Below are 16,147 nucleotides of genomic sequence, written 5' to 3' on the forward strand. Positions count from 1 at the left end.
TCTAGTTTTCTAGGCCAGTGATTTATGCTTTCAATATAGGAAAAAGATCAAGTATATTTTGGGTTAAAGGGGAGAAGAAGCTGGTAGACTTTGGCTCTGGGCCATTAACAAGTCCTAAAATGTTGGTTCGGAAATGGGTCGGAGGTTCCCTAATTAAGTGTTTCTGAAATATTTTAACGGATACTTTCGGCTTCCTTGGGACTGTCACACTCTATCGTATATCACTGACCTTAAGGTCATATGATGGTTTTGTCACAATAGCTGTCGCAACGCCTAACGATGAGTCCTCAGACTGTTCGTGACCATCGGAAAAACAATTCTTGACAAAGACAAAGCAATTGCCGATTTTAGCCCTTAGAAATAAGCATGCAGCGCGTGACCTAGCGGATAGAGGCCAGGCCTGGAAGTCAGAAGGATCTAGGTTCTAATTCCCGCTCCACCGCTTGTCTGATGTGTGACCTTGGGCAAGTCACTTCACTTCTCTGGGCCTCAGTGACCTCATCTGTAAAATGGGGATTAAGATCGGGAGCCCCAAGTGGGACAGGGACTGTGTCCAACTTGATCAGCTAGCCTCTGCCCTAGCGCTTAGAAAAGAGCCTGGCACGTAGTAAATGCTTAACAAGTACCATAAAAAAAAAAAAAAATGGGGAAATGGAAAGATGAGACTGGAGTCATCCAGCTGCTTCCAAATCACAGTGTGTGCTAGCCTTACCTCAATTGGGAAGCAGTGTGGCCTGGTGGAGGGAGCCCGGGCCTGGGCTGAGTTTTAATCCCATTACTTAACTGCTGTGTGACCTTGGGTGAGTCACTTACCTTCTCTGGGCCTCATTTTTCTTATCTGGAGAACGGAGATTAAATCCTACTCCCTCCTTCTTAGACCATGAGCCCCATAAGGGACAGGGACCATATCCAACTTGATTACCTTTGTCTACCTCAGTACTTAGTACAGTGCCTGGCACATAGTAAGGGCTTAACAATTATCTTCCATCACCTCCTCCTCCTAGTGCTAGTAATGATAATAATAATAATAATTCCCGATAGCTAATACTATTTGCTTTTCTCCACCAGAGCTCTGTTTCCTCTGGGCTGAATCTTTCTGGTTTTGGCCAATTGTTCCTGAAAGGAAGTTTTTTGGGGTTTTTTTTCGAGGGGTTGAAAAATGGAAGTATAATTCCATTTTGCCCAATTGAATTATGACAATGCGAAGAAGAGGTATCATTTTGTATGTCAATTAACCAGGGCTGAACTTCACACTTAGCACCCAAGTCACCCTTGAAGATTATAGCGTCATTTAAAAAAAAAAAAAAACTACAATCCCTTTTGGGGCAGAAAATGAATTTTTTTGCTTCTGGTGTCAGGTGTTCAGTAATAATAATAATAATAATATTTGTTAAGCACTTACTATGTGCCAAGCACTGTTCAGTAAATCCACCTAATCAATTAGAGAAGCAGAGTGGCCTTGTAGATAGACCCCAGGCCTGGGAGTCAGAAGAACCTGAGTTCTAATCTCTGTTCTACCACTTGTCTACTGTCTAACCTTGGTCAAGTCACTTCACTTCTCTGTGCCTCAGTTCCTTCATCTGCAAAAAGAGGAGTGTGAGCCCCATTTGGGACATGGACTGCAACCAATCTGATTAACACATATCTACCCAGGTGCTTAGAACAGTGCCTGGCACATAGTAAGCGCTTAACAAATACCATAAAGAAAGCAATTTACTGAGTCCTTCTGAGGAAAATTGTTGCATGTTTTTAGTAATTGTTGACCTGGGTCCAAAGTTAAGTATCAGCTGATGTGTGTACACCTTGTATGGCTGAAGTTTGATGGGGAAGGGCAGGAATATGAAGCTGTAAAAATGAGAATATTCAAACCCAGGAGGTATTGGTTAGTTTTCTTTGAGCAATAGGAAACTCACAAACTGTACCACATATATTTCAGTATTTCCCCAGGAGTTGGGACATCAGCACATATAATATTTCTGAGAAACATGTCTTGCTCTTCTACTTTCTCAAGCATTCAGTGCAGTGTAGCTCACCCAATGGGTGTTCACTAAATTTCACTGTCACAGCTACTATTTTTTGCTACTAAGAAGGTTTTAAGAGGGCAATTTTATTCAATTTTCTCAGAAGAAAAGTACAGTGTGAACATGAGCTGCCATTACTTTTCTAAATTTTAACTATTTTTGTGATAAAATTTACTGGAGTAACGACTCTCCATTTTCATGAGTTCTCCCTCCATCAGTCAGTTAGCATTAAGCACTGATCTCACATTTTCACACCCTCACTTGCTTCCTGCTCCAATCCTAGCAAGTTAAAAGTTGACTGGCTGAACATCTTATATTTTCAGGTCAGAGTTTGCAGTACATTTTGCTAACGCATCTTGATATTATTCAACCCCTAGAATGAAAACTCCTTGAAGACAGAGATCATGTCTCCAAGTTTTATCGTTCTCTTCCCAAGCTTAGTACAGTGCTCTGCATACATTAGGTGCTCAGTAAATATGGTTGATCGATTGATTGATCGATGAGTCGATAGGTGGATGAATGATATTTTAGGTCTGCTTGTATTGCATAGTGGAAAGAGCCCGGGCCTGTGAGTCAAAAGATCATGGGTTCTAATCCTGGCTCTGTCAATTGTCTGCTGTGTGACCTTGGGCAAGTCATTTAACTTCTCTGTGTTTCAGTGACCTCAGCTGTAAAATGGGGAGGAAGACTGTGAGCCCTAAGTGGGACAGGGACTTTGACCAACCTGATTTCTTGTTTCCACCCCAGTGCTTAGTATAGTAACTGGCACATAGTAAGTGCTTAGAAAATACCATTATTATTATTACAATAATAATAATAAACAAGCAGCAAAAACTCCATATTTTAAAGAAGTAGGAGTAATATGCTTATTTAACTGTCATCATGTGGAGAGAGCTATTAAAAATATTCATTCATTCATTCATTCATTCAATCCTGTTTATTGAGCACTTACTGTGTGCAGAGCACTGTACTAAGCACTTGGAAAGGACAATTCAGCAGCAAATAGAGACATTTCCTGCCCACAACAGGCTCACGGTCTAGAAACGGGGAAACAGGCATCAAAACAAGTAAACAGGCATCAGTAGGAAATATCGAGTTGAGGCACAGAAAAAGAGAAGAACTTTGGGACTCAGGACTTTTTCAGTTCTACTTACACATACTGGAAGTAGAATGTGTTTCTTTGATAAAGAAATACTATTTGATTGCCTTATTGAACCCATTTTTGGACAAAGTGATCGGCTGCATTAGGCTTAAAGTAGGATATGACAATGGACCATTTTTGAGCATGTTGATTGGACTGTCCCTGCTCCTGTAGTGACGGAAAGCAGCGGGGCCTAGATGAAAGAGCACAAGCCTGTGTGTCAGAGGACCTGGGTTCTAATCCTGACCCCGCCACATACCTGCTGTGTGACTTTGGACGTGTCCCTTAACTTCTCTGTGCCCAAGTTCATTCATCTGCAAAATGAGGATTCAACACTTTTTCTCCCTCCTACTTAGACTGCTAGCTCCAGGTGGCATCTGATTAACTTGTATCTACCCCAGTGTTTAGTACAGTGTTAGGCATATAGTAATTGTTAGAATTATTTAGAATTATAATATGGCAAGCGGCATGGCCTATTAGCAAGAAGCCAGGCCTGGGAATCAGAGGACCTGAGTTCTGATCCTGGCTCCGCCACTTGTCTGCTATGTGACCTTGGGCAGTTCAGTGCTATGCACACAGTAAGCGCTCAATAAATACGATTAAATGAACTTCACTGCTCTGTGCCTCAGTTTCCTCATCTGTAAAATGGGGATTGAAAGTGTGAGCCCCACATGGGATGGGGACTCCGACCAACCCCATTTGTTTGTATCCAACCCAGCACTTAGTACAGTGACTGGCATACAGTAAGCACTTAACAAATATCAGAATTATTACTACAGAAAGCCCTTAACAAGTATTATCATTATTACTATTATTACATTTACTGAGTGCCCACACTGTGCATTGAACCATCCTAGGAATTTGGGAAAGTACAACATCAGCGACTCTGTTCTATTGTACTTTCCCAAGTGTTTAGTACAATATTCTGCACACGGCAAGCGCTCAATAAATACCATTGATTAAAGGAAGAGACCCGTTCTCTTCCCATAAGGACCTTATACTCTACTGTGAGAAAGAGTCAGAAGTTTAATGACAAATAGTGGAGTGTGAGTAAATAAATGAGCATCGAGCTGAATATACAAATGTATTACAGTGGTATGGATGAGCATAGACTACGTGATAGAGGTGGGTTTGGGTTGATCTTGGTTTAACTGTGTGTTTCTACTTACCTTCGCGTGCATTTTTTTCTAATAAAATTCACACTTTCACTCTGGGAAATAACGTCTTTATCAATTGTCTTTCAAGCCATAGATCATGAGGATAGTGACAATAATAATAATAAACTGAGAGTCCCCTGTGGGACAGGGACTGTGTCCAACTTGATTAACTTGTATCTACCCCGTAGCTGAAAAAAATGTTTGACACATAATAAGCGCTCAACAGATGTAATAATAATAATAATAATAATAATAATAATAATAATATCACTATGCCAAACAAAGTACTAAGTGCTGGGGTAAATATGAAATAATAATTTTCCTCATGGGGCTCACAATCTAAGTAGAAGGATCTGCCAAATCTCTTTTTGGGTCTTTTTAATGGTATTTTTTAAATGTCTACCACGTGCCAGGCACTGTACTAAGTGCTGGGGTAGAGACAACATAGTTGGTCACAGTCCCTGTCCCACATGGGTTCATTCTCTTCAACCCCATTTTACAGACGAGGTAACTGAGGCACAGAGAAGGGAAGAGACTTGCCCAAGGTCACGCATCAGACAAGCGGTGAAGCCGGGATTAGACTCCCAGGCCCATGGTCTATCCATTAGGCCATGATCTGTTTGTACTCTCCCCATCTACCCCAAGTACGGCGTTCTGCACACAGTAAGCACTCAGTAAATGCCACTGATTGACTGAGGAGGATTACGAGTACGGAGAAATGGGGCTTGTTCTTTAAAAAGAATAACGTTAACTAGTGTTCAAGATTTTAGTTACGATAACAGTCGTTTCCATTCGCTATCAATTGATTCCCTGTAAGAGTGTCTCATCTACGATATTTGTTTAAAAGTAATATCAGTTACGATCAGCTTGAATCTTTCCCAAGCAAGTACGAAAGAGTATGGTAGGACATAGTTTATAGTGATGAAAGAGCTCATGTATTGTAACTTCATGTATTGTTTTAGACTCTTGGTACCAGTCAGCATTTACTGAGTGCCTTCTATGTGCAGAGCACTGTGCTAGGGACTTGACTGCTACCACAGTAATCTAAGAATTTATCCCATCGCGCCTTGTTGACCTTGTTGACATCCCTGCCTCCTGTCTCTCCCCACTACAGTCCATACTTCATTCTGCTGCCCAGACCATTTTTCTACAGAAATGTTTGTTCCATGTTTCCCCGCCCCTCAGGAACCTCCAGGGTTTGCCTATCCACCTCCTCATCACACAGAGATTCCATAACACGGACTATAAAGCCTCAATCCCCTGCCCCCTCCTACCTCACCTCGCTATTCTCCTACTCAAACTCAGCCCACACACTTTGCTTCTCTAATACCAACCTTCTCCCTGGGCCTCCATCTTGTCTGTCTCACTCTGCTGACCTCTCACCCACGCCCCGCTTCAGGCCTGGAATGCCCTCCCTCTTCATATCCGCTGGACGATCGTTCTCCCGATCTCCCGCTCTTCAAAGCCTTATTGAAGGCCCATCTCCACCAAGAGACCTTCCCTGACTAAGCCCTCATTTCCTCTTCTCCCACTCCCTTCTGCGTCACCTTTGCATTTGGATTTACACCCTTTATTCACCCCTCCCTCAGCCCCACAGCACTTATAACAATGTTGGTATTTGTTAAGCGCTTACTCTATGCAGAGCATTGTTCTAAGTGCTGGGGTAGATACAGGGTAATCAGGTTGTCCCACATGAAGCTCACAGTTAATCCCCATTTTACAGATGAGGGAACTGAGGCCCAGAAAAGTGAAGTGGCTTGCCCACAGTCACACAACTGACAAGTGGTAGAGCCGGGATTTGAACCCATGACCTCTGACTCGTAGGCGTGGACTCTTTCCACTGAGCTACACTGTTTTTCTAATGTCCTTATCCATAATTTATTTCTTTATAATAATGTCTGCTCCCCCGACCCAGCCTTCCCCACCCGCCCAGACCGTAAGGTAGATGTGGGCAGGGAATGTACCCGCCAACCACGTCAACCTCTCCCAAGCGCTTAGAACGGTGCACCGCACAGAGAAGGCGCTCAATAAATACGATGTATTGATCGAAGGCCTGATCGACCGACTGTACCCGTCCCACCTCCCTGAAAGTCGCTGTATCTCATGTGCCGTTTCTTTGATAATAATGTTAATAATAATGTTGGTATTTGTTAAGCGCTTACTATGTGCCGAGCACTGTTCTAAGCGCTGGGGTAGACACAGGGGAATCAGGTTGTCCCACGTGGGGCTCACAGTCTTAATCCCCATTTTACAGATGAGGGAACTGAGGCACAGAGAAGTTAAGTGACTTGCCCAGGGTCACCCAGCAGACAAATGGCAGAACCGGGATTCGAACCCACGACCTCTGACTCCAAAGCCCGTGCTCTTTCCACTGAGCCATGCTGCTTGAGTTTTCCTTACCCGCTGGCCGTAGTCGACGTGGTTTCAACGAGAATATAAAAGCCATGATCAAATGTATTCTTTGAGGAATGTAAACAGAATTGTTTGAACGCAATCCAATAGTTGTCAGCAAGGGTATTATTTTAGTAACAAGGAAGACGAGCTGCCCCCCTTCTTTTTGGTTCAGTGTCACAGCCCACCGCTATTATTGACTGCCAGGTATTTGTGAATAGAAGGAGAATCCCTCTGCTCTTTAGGACCGGGTTTGTTCTGGGTATGAATGCTCGGAAACAATATCCCAGGTACGAACGAGGCGGTTCCGTTTAGAAGTCGACCAGGGAGCTCCTTTAAGGACAATTTCTCCCCGTTGTCGGATCGAACGCAATTATTAAGTCACCTGTGAATTTCTCGCCCGAGGATTGAAACGAGTGGCTGAAATGGAGCATAAAGCGGCTTAATCTGGCGAGTTTCGGTTGGGGGTTGGAGGGGTGGAGAGATCTGTTTGGGTGATGGTGGGGTAGGTTGCCACCAACTCTTGGTAGGCAAAGGGAGAACTCTGTGGTGCTCTGTGTGTGTGTGTGGTTTTACAGTAAATAGGTTATCCTTAGCAAGTCCAGAGATATTAGTCTCACATCAACAAGCAAGAATGCCTTCTGATGAATGATGCGTTCAGCCTTTCCCTGCCTTTTGTATTGCCTATGCGCTCCTCAATGTTTGCCTCACCCTGCCGAGTTCTGTGATTGAAATTCATTGCCAAATTTATTGAGAAATTAATGAGAAAAGCTGCAAAGTATTGACTTTGAGAGGAAAACACAACTCATCTTGAATGAGGAGGAAAATGCAGCAATAATTTAGCCACTATCGATTTCGCCCTGTCCATGTATTGATCTTCATTTTACAATATTAATTTGCACCTGCAATCGGCTGCAAAGGAACCGATTTCATTTCATCGCCACGCTAATGTGCAAGGCATTAAGGAGTGGCGGTCCTACGAGTTATATCGGAAGGGCTGATATTTTTTTCTTGCCATCCCCGGCGTGTCCCCCGCCCCCCGCCCCCCGCCCCCCTTCACCCCTCGTCTATCTTGGCTTGTTACCGAAATAGACTCAAAATTAATTTTTTGTCTGACAAAATATGACCGCGAAAACCCATCTTGAATGCGCACCTCCTCTCGTCCTCGTCGGCCGCTTTTCATCCACGAGGGGCGGGCCAATCAGCGACCTGAAATCTCAACCACTTCTCATCATCGTGCCCATATCAGTTCAAAGTTCATGAAATTTCTATGAGCATTGATCTCTCCCCATTGATTTTTTTTTTTGCAGCAGATCTTTGAAATTTTAATTTCCCGAGCATCTGAATTTCTTATAGATGAAATGCACTTGGTCGAGACAGTTGATGATAAAGTGGAGAACTTAGCATCGTTTTAAAGCCTCAAAGAGGAGAAAAAGGAGGCCCTGGCAGACTTTGTATAATGTTTGGGCGATGAAATGATAAAGGTGTTCTGCTGGGGGGAGGGGACGCGGGAGTAGAGGGCGCGGTATTCAGTGGGGAGCGAAATATCAATTTTGTCTTCGGTGACCACACATTTTTAATGCAACTTTTTATACAGTCATTTTGGAAAGAAAAGCTATCTGGAGAAACAGCATGACTAAGAGACATTCTTCACTGCGCAATCATTTGCTCACAGCAGTCTTTATCACCTGGTCAAGTTCACCTAGTTACTTATCAGTAGGACATTTAATAACCTCAAGGTGATATAATTGCTATTGGCATTTTCCCCCCTCGGATTCAGCTGGTTAATGTGTAAACTACTTGTCAGCAAATAGCACTTTGTCACTGAAATCACTAACACCCTCTAGAGGAATGTCTCTGTATTGAGCAATTTAATTTTACTTTATTTAATTTTTACACATTACAACCTGTGTTCATTCAGGCACACTGAAGTCTTGCACACTGCAGAAGTCAGGGTAAGCGGGTATCCCTGTTAGTAAAATATACTATATCCTGTTTAACCACGCCACTGCTTTCCCAGACGTATGACCGCGCTCCATCTCGCTCTCGGTGTCCTTCTGTCTCTCTTTCTCTCTCCCTCCCTCTCTCCCTCCCTCTGACTCTCTCTTTCTCTCAGCCCCCAGAAGAGGACCTGCAGACGGTCTTATTATGTAGTTATGTAGCTAATGTGAAAAACTGCCTCATTGGGAGGATCTGTTTGTAGCTCGAAAATTACTACATTATGACAAATGCATGATTGCAAAGTTACAGGAAGATGATCATTATTGAAATGAAACTGGAACTCATTTAATAGCTGAAAACAGCAGCTGGAGTGAAGCAAATGAATGTCTTCCTGTTTGTACTCTTGCAGTCGGGTTTTTCAGGCAGAATGAACATTTGTAACAAATTCCAACTCCTTAGGCCTGGCTTTTCTTCCTGAACCCTAGTTCTAAACCCAAGGGCTGTGGGCGTGCCCAGAAGCAACATTTCCTACCCCGGTCTCTTCCCCTCTCCCGGAGGGCCGACTGGTTGGGAAACTGGGCTGGATACTTTCGAAGTATCTGGGCGTGGATCTGGCAGACGGATTCACCACCGCTTTCTTCCAAATTCCCCTCCCGCACCCCGAATCTCCGCTCTCCCCCAGCGTTCATACCGGGCCTGGGTTTAACGGGAGTTTCCTTCAGAGGAACTCAAAGGCCCAGGCCGGTGAGGGCCGTAGTCGAAAGTGCAGAAGACAGTTTTCTGGGTTTTAATGAGGCGGACAGGCCCCCGAATTTGACTTATTTTGACGTAATTACCCTCGTTGGGGCAAAGCGGGTCCGGAGAGTGGGTAGAGGGATATCGTTTGGCTGGTGGCTTCATGCTCTCGTCGGCCCCGCGACCTCCTCAGCCCACCTCCCCCAGCGACCCAGCTACCCGGGGTTCACCCTTAGGAAACCAGCCCGGCACGGAGGACGCCCGGCTCCTCGACGGCTCCCAGAGAGCGTTCGTTTCCCCCGTTTAATTAGTCGGGGATGGCCCTGGGTCTTCTCCTCCGATGAAATAAGCCTCCACATTTTGGGATATCAGTCACTAATACAGACCTAGCGGCAGGCTCCGGCTGACAGAGAAGGTTAAGCCATCAAAGGGCAGAGCGAAACCGGGTATGTCACAAGAAAGAAAAATTCCACCGTAGCCCGCCCGTCGGTACGTTTCTAATTGTGGCAGGCAGATTTGAGATTTTCTGGTCACAGCTGCGAGCCGAGAGCCCGATACCATTTTCCGCTGCCACATTAGCTTCGACAATCCCAACTTGAACCGACATCACAGACCGTTAAAATTTTATCAATTGCGGTATGATTAATCCCCCAGTACACTGGGATGACTTAAATATTTAGAATGTTTCTTCTGTTATGACTTTAATGCATGTAAAGTAACAAGATTAACTCCAGCACACCCCGATGCATTTAAATACGTATCCTCCTCGCGGCTGTAGGCTATTTCGGCGTGGAGGAGTCATTGACTGCGTTTGATCGTGTCAGGCCCCGTTTGGATGACGCACTCTGGATATTGGCCTGCAGAAGGGAGCCGGATCTCTGCTCTTTTCAGAGCTTGTCTGATTGCTTGCCTCATTTGGCTTGGAATATGATTCCCTGCTATTCTAGCTCCTTATTCATTCAGATTTTATTGCTGTGTAATTTTCTTATTCTAAAATAAAAGCTCTCCAACAAAAATTACTATGCATTAGGCCACGGTAGCCTCCTCAAATGGATATTAATACAGTTTATCTCTAAAAGGACGAATAATGTATTTGAAACAGATAAAAGGCCCTCCACTAAATGAGGAATGTTAATATCTTATGGCGTGGTTAATAAAGAGATATTTCACAAGGGAGGCTTGTTTTATGACTTTTGATACAACAGCCTTGTAATCTGACATATCTCAAATGATATAATTTTGCCGACACGTCCATTCATCTCCTTTTACACTCACCAGCCCTTTCGGAGCCCGATTTGAATTCAGGACGAATTACCGGCGCTAATGACTTTTTTCGGAGTCACGAGAAAGCCAGCCGAGAGCCAGATAGAGCCAGGGGGCGAGGGAGATCGGGTGAAAGTTGGGGTTTGGGGGGAGGGGGAGGGCAGGGGGGACGGGACGTCTCGGACGACGCACGGCCCGTTCTGGAGCGGAATAATGCCTCACTGTGTCGCCTCGCGGGCCGAGCGGAAACGCACTCGGTTTCCAGTGGTCCACGCCCGAGGTCCCGGGGCAGGCCTCTGGCTGAGGTCTTGGGAATTCCACGGCCACCTGAATTTTCTGGCGGTGGGGCTCGCAGCCCTCCGCTTTGGCGGAACGCAAGGAGCGGAGGCAGGAGGGCAAATATTAACATAGAGCAAATTTGCTTTGTTCTTCTTCATATTTCTTCTTCATCCCCGACTTCAGCTTACCCAAAGCTCCTTCTCTAATTATCCACGAGGTCAGTAAGCAAAATTGTGAAGAAGCTGGGAGATCAATACAAATTATCCCTGAGCAAACCAGTGCTGACAGTTTGAATTGCAGCATATGTTTACCCAAAATCAGGCAATTTATCTTAATATCAGCAAAGTAATGCAGTGCAGGTGAAAGGTCAGGCAATCTCTCCACCTCATAATTACCCAGTTCTAAAACAGGAAAGTGGTATTGATTGGCTTGGCTCAGTTCTCGGTGACTAGAACATGCCAACACTCTGCCCTGGCTCCGCCGGACTCAGCTTGTAAACTCGACACATCGAGGATTTATTACACGTGTGTGCGAGGGTCTTATGTTTTCTCCTCCAGTTGTAGATTTTGCCGGTGAAGGCGCTTCTGACTTCTCATTTTGTCAAGCGGTCGGGTGATAGATTTCACGAGGCTCTGCCCTCAGAAGGTTCCGCCGGCCAAGGCTGCTGGAGGTTCCACTCTAAGTGGGACGAGAGTCAAGGTGGATTTAGCCTGTTATTAGTCAATCTGTTCTGCATATTGCCAGCTGCTGGGGTGAGGCTCAGAGGCAAACTGAATAACCCAACCCCCCGATTCTCCGAAACCTCAAAGAAGGCTGAATCCGTGTCATGGCTCCTCCAGTTGAGAGGGAGTGGGGAGAGGGAGAGAGGGGAAGACAGGGATGGAGGAGAGAAGGGAAAGGGAGAAAGGTGAGGGAAGAGAGGGAGAGAAAGAGAGAAGGGAGAGAGGGGGAGAGGAAGGGAAGGGTGAGAGACAAGGAGAAAGTAGAAGAGAGAGATTCAGAGAGAGAGAGAGAGATACCCTTCTTTCCCTCCAAATTCCTCCGGCAAATTTCATTGGTGTTTTCAAAGTAGCACAGGGGCGGAACGGGCTCTCTCTGAAACACGCTTTGCATGCAACTTCACACCTCAGTGCCAAAATTACATGTGATCATTCCATCGTTAAGCGGAGGACTGAGCGCTTTCTGGGCATCTCTCTTCCCATCGAAACGTGCTCCCTCAGAATCGAGGGGCAAGAGCCAGAGCCCCATTTCTCTTGCTTTAAGGTATTTGGGGGTGGTAATAGGGAGGGAGAATCTCAATTCGACTGAAACCGTCGAAAATGTCTCTCTTAGAATGAGACCGTCAAGACCGTCTGGTTATTACAAGTCATAAAGCTTTTGAAAGCTTGCATTAAAGATTCTATCACCTGTCAGTTCCATTTGCATGAAATCAATAGGCACTGGGCCAGTTATCTATTCTGATCACCTTTCATCAGGCTGGATTCATTAAGTCAAACAGTCATGGCGATTAGCCGGGAAATAGAAGAAACTTTGACACGTTCCGAATGCACAGCGAGACACCCGTTTTGTTCCCCAATCAAGAAACGTAATACTTTATTTAATCCTTTTTGGAATAAGTCATTCGGAGAGTCTGAACCTAAGGTTTCCGTTGTCCTAACACACCAGACTCTGGCTTGACACCCTTGTGAAGCCCACGGAAAGACATGACAAATTGTCCCCCAAGTCCACGCTGACAGCTTCCGATGATTAATGGTCTGATTATGAAGTGGTTTTACACATATAGAATTTACATCACAGAGAGTTAGAAATTTTGCCGTGTCACCCGCCACGCCGAGGCATTTTGAAGAGCTTTACTATTTGCAAAGAAAAGAGAGGGCAAAATCCCAGCAAAAGCCATGTCATGTAAAATCAATACCGCGGATCAATGCTTTATTAACAAGAAAATGTCTTACTTCACATTTCTATGTGGACCTTTGTCTCCGAGATGCATGATGGAATGTCAAGTCGGATTGCGGTCTTCAACTTTCGAGCGGGTTAGGGAGAGCGCGTGGTCGCGTCCCCCGGCGTTGGTGACGAGGCGGGTGGGTGGGCGCCTGGGCTCGGGTGCGAGGCGGAGGGTCTGGGCGGGCGGGTGGGGGCGAACGAGGGCGGCCCTGGACCCTCAAGGTCGGGGCGGGGGTCCGGGCGGGGGTCAAGGGGCGCCGCCCCCCGCCGACCTCCGCTCAAGGCCGGAGCCTTACCTCTTCTCTACCGAGTCGCGGACTTCGCGTTCGCCTGTGCTCCGTGAACCTGCTGAGTCGGACGGTGTTAATTATCAAATTACATGCTGACTAATGAGTGATGGCCTAAATTGCAGGCTGAGTAATGAATAGGGAGAGGCGGTTCTTATTAGTCTCCGAAAACCCATTGATTTATGTAGCGTCTCGCACCGCGGAGTCATTCCACCGAAGACGCGATCTACATCGAGATGTAATATGCTCTAATAAGTATTTTCATCTTAACTCTAGTCCGGGGGGCCTCGGGGCTCAGTTTTTGTTTGAGTCAGGCAGAGCTATAATAAAGCCCTATGACTCCTTATAAAGCTTGTTAAACACAATGTGTGCAGTCCAACAGAGGTAGGATCATGATTCATGCACTGTACACCACAGCTTGTGCTCCTGATTTATGACCAAGCACAGTTCATAGTCAAAATTACAATTTGAGGGATAAAAAGATTAATTACTATTTGTGGCCTGCAATTTCATGAGGCTAGTGGATTGCAGCTGTAGAATGATAGTCCTCTACATCAGTTTGTAGTCAGCCATTCACAGATTATTAAAGCTTTGTAAGATTAAGTGCTCCTGCAGCCTGGTTTGTGTGCAAGGCAATATGCTAGACAAAAAAGGACTACAGGGATAAATCTGAAGCTAGCAATAGCTGGACATATGTCATAATTGCCAGTTTCCCATAAATCCACGCCCGGGCCTGGGATACGGTCCGGGATGCAGACATCACATCATGACTCTGGTGATCGCTCAATATGGCCTCGAGACCTGCGGGGCCCTACCCTCACCCCCATTTTTGCAGGAGAGCGGGTCGCCCTTGGACTCACTTCCCGTCTAACTCACGGGCCTCTCTCCTCTTCCCCCGGTGCCAACGAGGAGGGAAGACTCGGTTCTCCGAGGCAGGCCACCCCGCCGGAGGCGTGTCTGGGAAGGAGATGCGGGAGACGGGTTCGCCAGCCGAGGAACGGGTACCCCCACCCCCAAAAACAAACTCAACTGACCCACGGATCTGTTTTGTGTTTCAGCCCTAAATGAACCAACCATAGATTATGGCTTTCAGAGGTTGCAAAAAGTCATTCCGCGACATCCAGGAGATCCAGAGAGGTTACCGAAGGTTAGTAAAATGGCCGATGATAGATTCCCGGGGCTCTGGGCTGCTTGTCGTTTGTCCTGGTTGTCGTCGACGTGGTCGTCGGGGTTGGGGAGAGGCACGCGCTGGGGGTTGGACGAAACCACGCCGGGGGCAGCCCCTTGGAAGATAACAACAGGTACGTCCCACGTGGCCGGCTTCCCAGATCGCGGCCTTTCAAGGTACCGCGGGCGGTGGAAAGTTCATAAAGTTTTCAGGGGGAGATTTCCATTTCTGCCGGAAAGCAGTTCCGATGAAAGGGAAGCGAGGTTTTTACTGGCTACAAATATTTTGGATTCTGCAAGGGGAACGTAAACTTCCCTCCGTAATGAAAGAGTTCAATTAAACATTTTCCACTCCAGTAGCCTGTAGTGATTCCAATCTGAGCAGCCCCACTCTGATCTGTGATTATTTGACTCTTGTTTTCTTTTCATTTTCTAAAGCTCCATTCGGTTTAATCTTTTGTTTACAAAGCTTTTGTTATAAGTCCCCGACTTAGCAGGCTAACAAATGAAGTCCACATATTAATATCTAGAGGGACTTTTTCATTTAAATTCAAGCAAGACCAAAGCAGTGTGTGTTGTTTATGCCCATGACACATATCAGAGAAATTTCATTTTGATGTATAACATTAGAGATAAGTCAAGCTTATAATTTTCCTTTCTTTTGATATCGCTGGGCCTCGCTTTTTATTTTTTCTCTTCCCTTTCGTCCAATCTCTGGTTTTCGGGTCAAAACTCGAAAACCCAGATGAAGGAGGGAGAGGCGCAGCCCTCTGGCCGATGATCTGAGCTACGACTCTGGGGTCCCCCAAGTTCTGGCATCCTTGGCTTTTCAGGACCCCGGGAAGATGTTTCAGACGCTTCCTCTTCGTGCCCGGCGGGAGGCGAAGCATGATCACTAGGTTTCCCTTTTAATTTGCGAATGCGCTAGCAACCGATGCCAGACGTTACCCGCTCAGATAATTAGAGGGACCCCCCCCCCCCCTCGCCCCCCAGCCTCCGAAAGATTGCTCCCGAGCACGGTGTCTCACTTAGGGGCTTTCTTTGCTCCTGAGGGTTGAGTTCCAACAGAACAAGCCTTATCCCCAGCAAGAGCAGGAGTCATCAATATCATTACCCAGAGGGTCTCTGCACCCCACACTTCAATCTATGGATTGACTTTGTGTATTAAAGCTTTGTAGGCTTTTCCATTCACCCAAACAGCATTACGGTATTCCATTTCAAGGGAAATGTAAATACCAGGAATAAAACATGGGCTCGGGTAATAGAACTCTTTAGAAAATGACTCTCGAGCAAAAAACAGTCCTGGGTGCGCACTGGTCAGAGACGGAGCTCTGTTCTGGAATCTGGGAAAGTGCGGTTCGCCCGGAAATCGGGGGGAAAGGGTCTTCGAGTTGGAGCGGGGAGACGGGAGATCGCGGCAGTTCTGTTGCCGAATTGTACTTTCCGAGCACTTAGTGCAGTGTTCAGCACACAGTAAGCGCTCAGTAAATACGATCGAACGAATGAATGAATTCGCGCTCCGATGCTCCTCGCGGCTAACTCTCACCGACGCATCCTTCAGTCGTTCTGGTCCTTGGGAACTTCCCAGCCGGCCCTCGAAGCTGGAGAATCACAACGTCTAGTACGTGGGGTGGTAGTAAGGCACTCTCCTCAACGTGTCCCACATGGAAACACATATGCACGCACGCACGCACACAGACACACAATACACAGACTCCAGAGAGCCCGATTCAAATCAGGAGAAAAAAAAGAAAAAAAAGGAAAACCCAGAGCGCCGCTAATTCGAGCCTAACCAGGCATCAGAAGTCGGCTCCTCTGACG

The 16,147-nt window shown here is 46.1% G+C and overlaps 1 protein-coding gene across 4 annotated transcripts in view; it reads left to right on the plus strand.

The window, feature by feature from the left end:
• EBF3 (EBF transcription factor 3) overlaps nucleotides 1-16,147 on the plus strand; it is a 201,842-nt gene that overhangs the window by 166,263 nt on the left and 19,432 nt on the right. For all 4 annotated transcript variants that reach the window (XM_039911636.1, XM_039911638.1, XM_039911637.1 and 1 more), the window contains exon 11: nucleotides 14,218-14,306. In XM_039911636.1, the coding sequence (XP_039767570.1) occupies nucleotides 14,218-14,306 (89 nt within the window). The remainder of the gene's footprint in view (nucleotides 1-14,217; nucleotides 14,307-16,147) is intronic.

This window comes from Ornithorhynchus anatinus, chromosome 3 (genome assembly GCF_004115215.2).
Source record: "Ornithorhynchus anatinus isolate Pmale09 chromosome 3, mOrnAna1.pri.v4, whole genome shotgun sequence".
NCBI lineage: Eukaryota > Metazoa > Chordata > Mammalia > Monotremata > Ornithorhynchidae > Ornithorhynchus > Ornithorhynchus anatinus.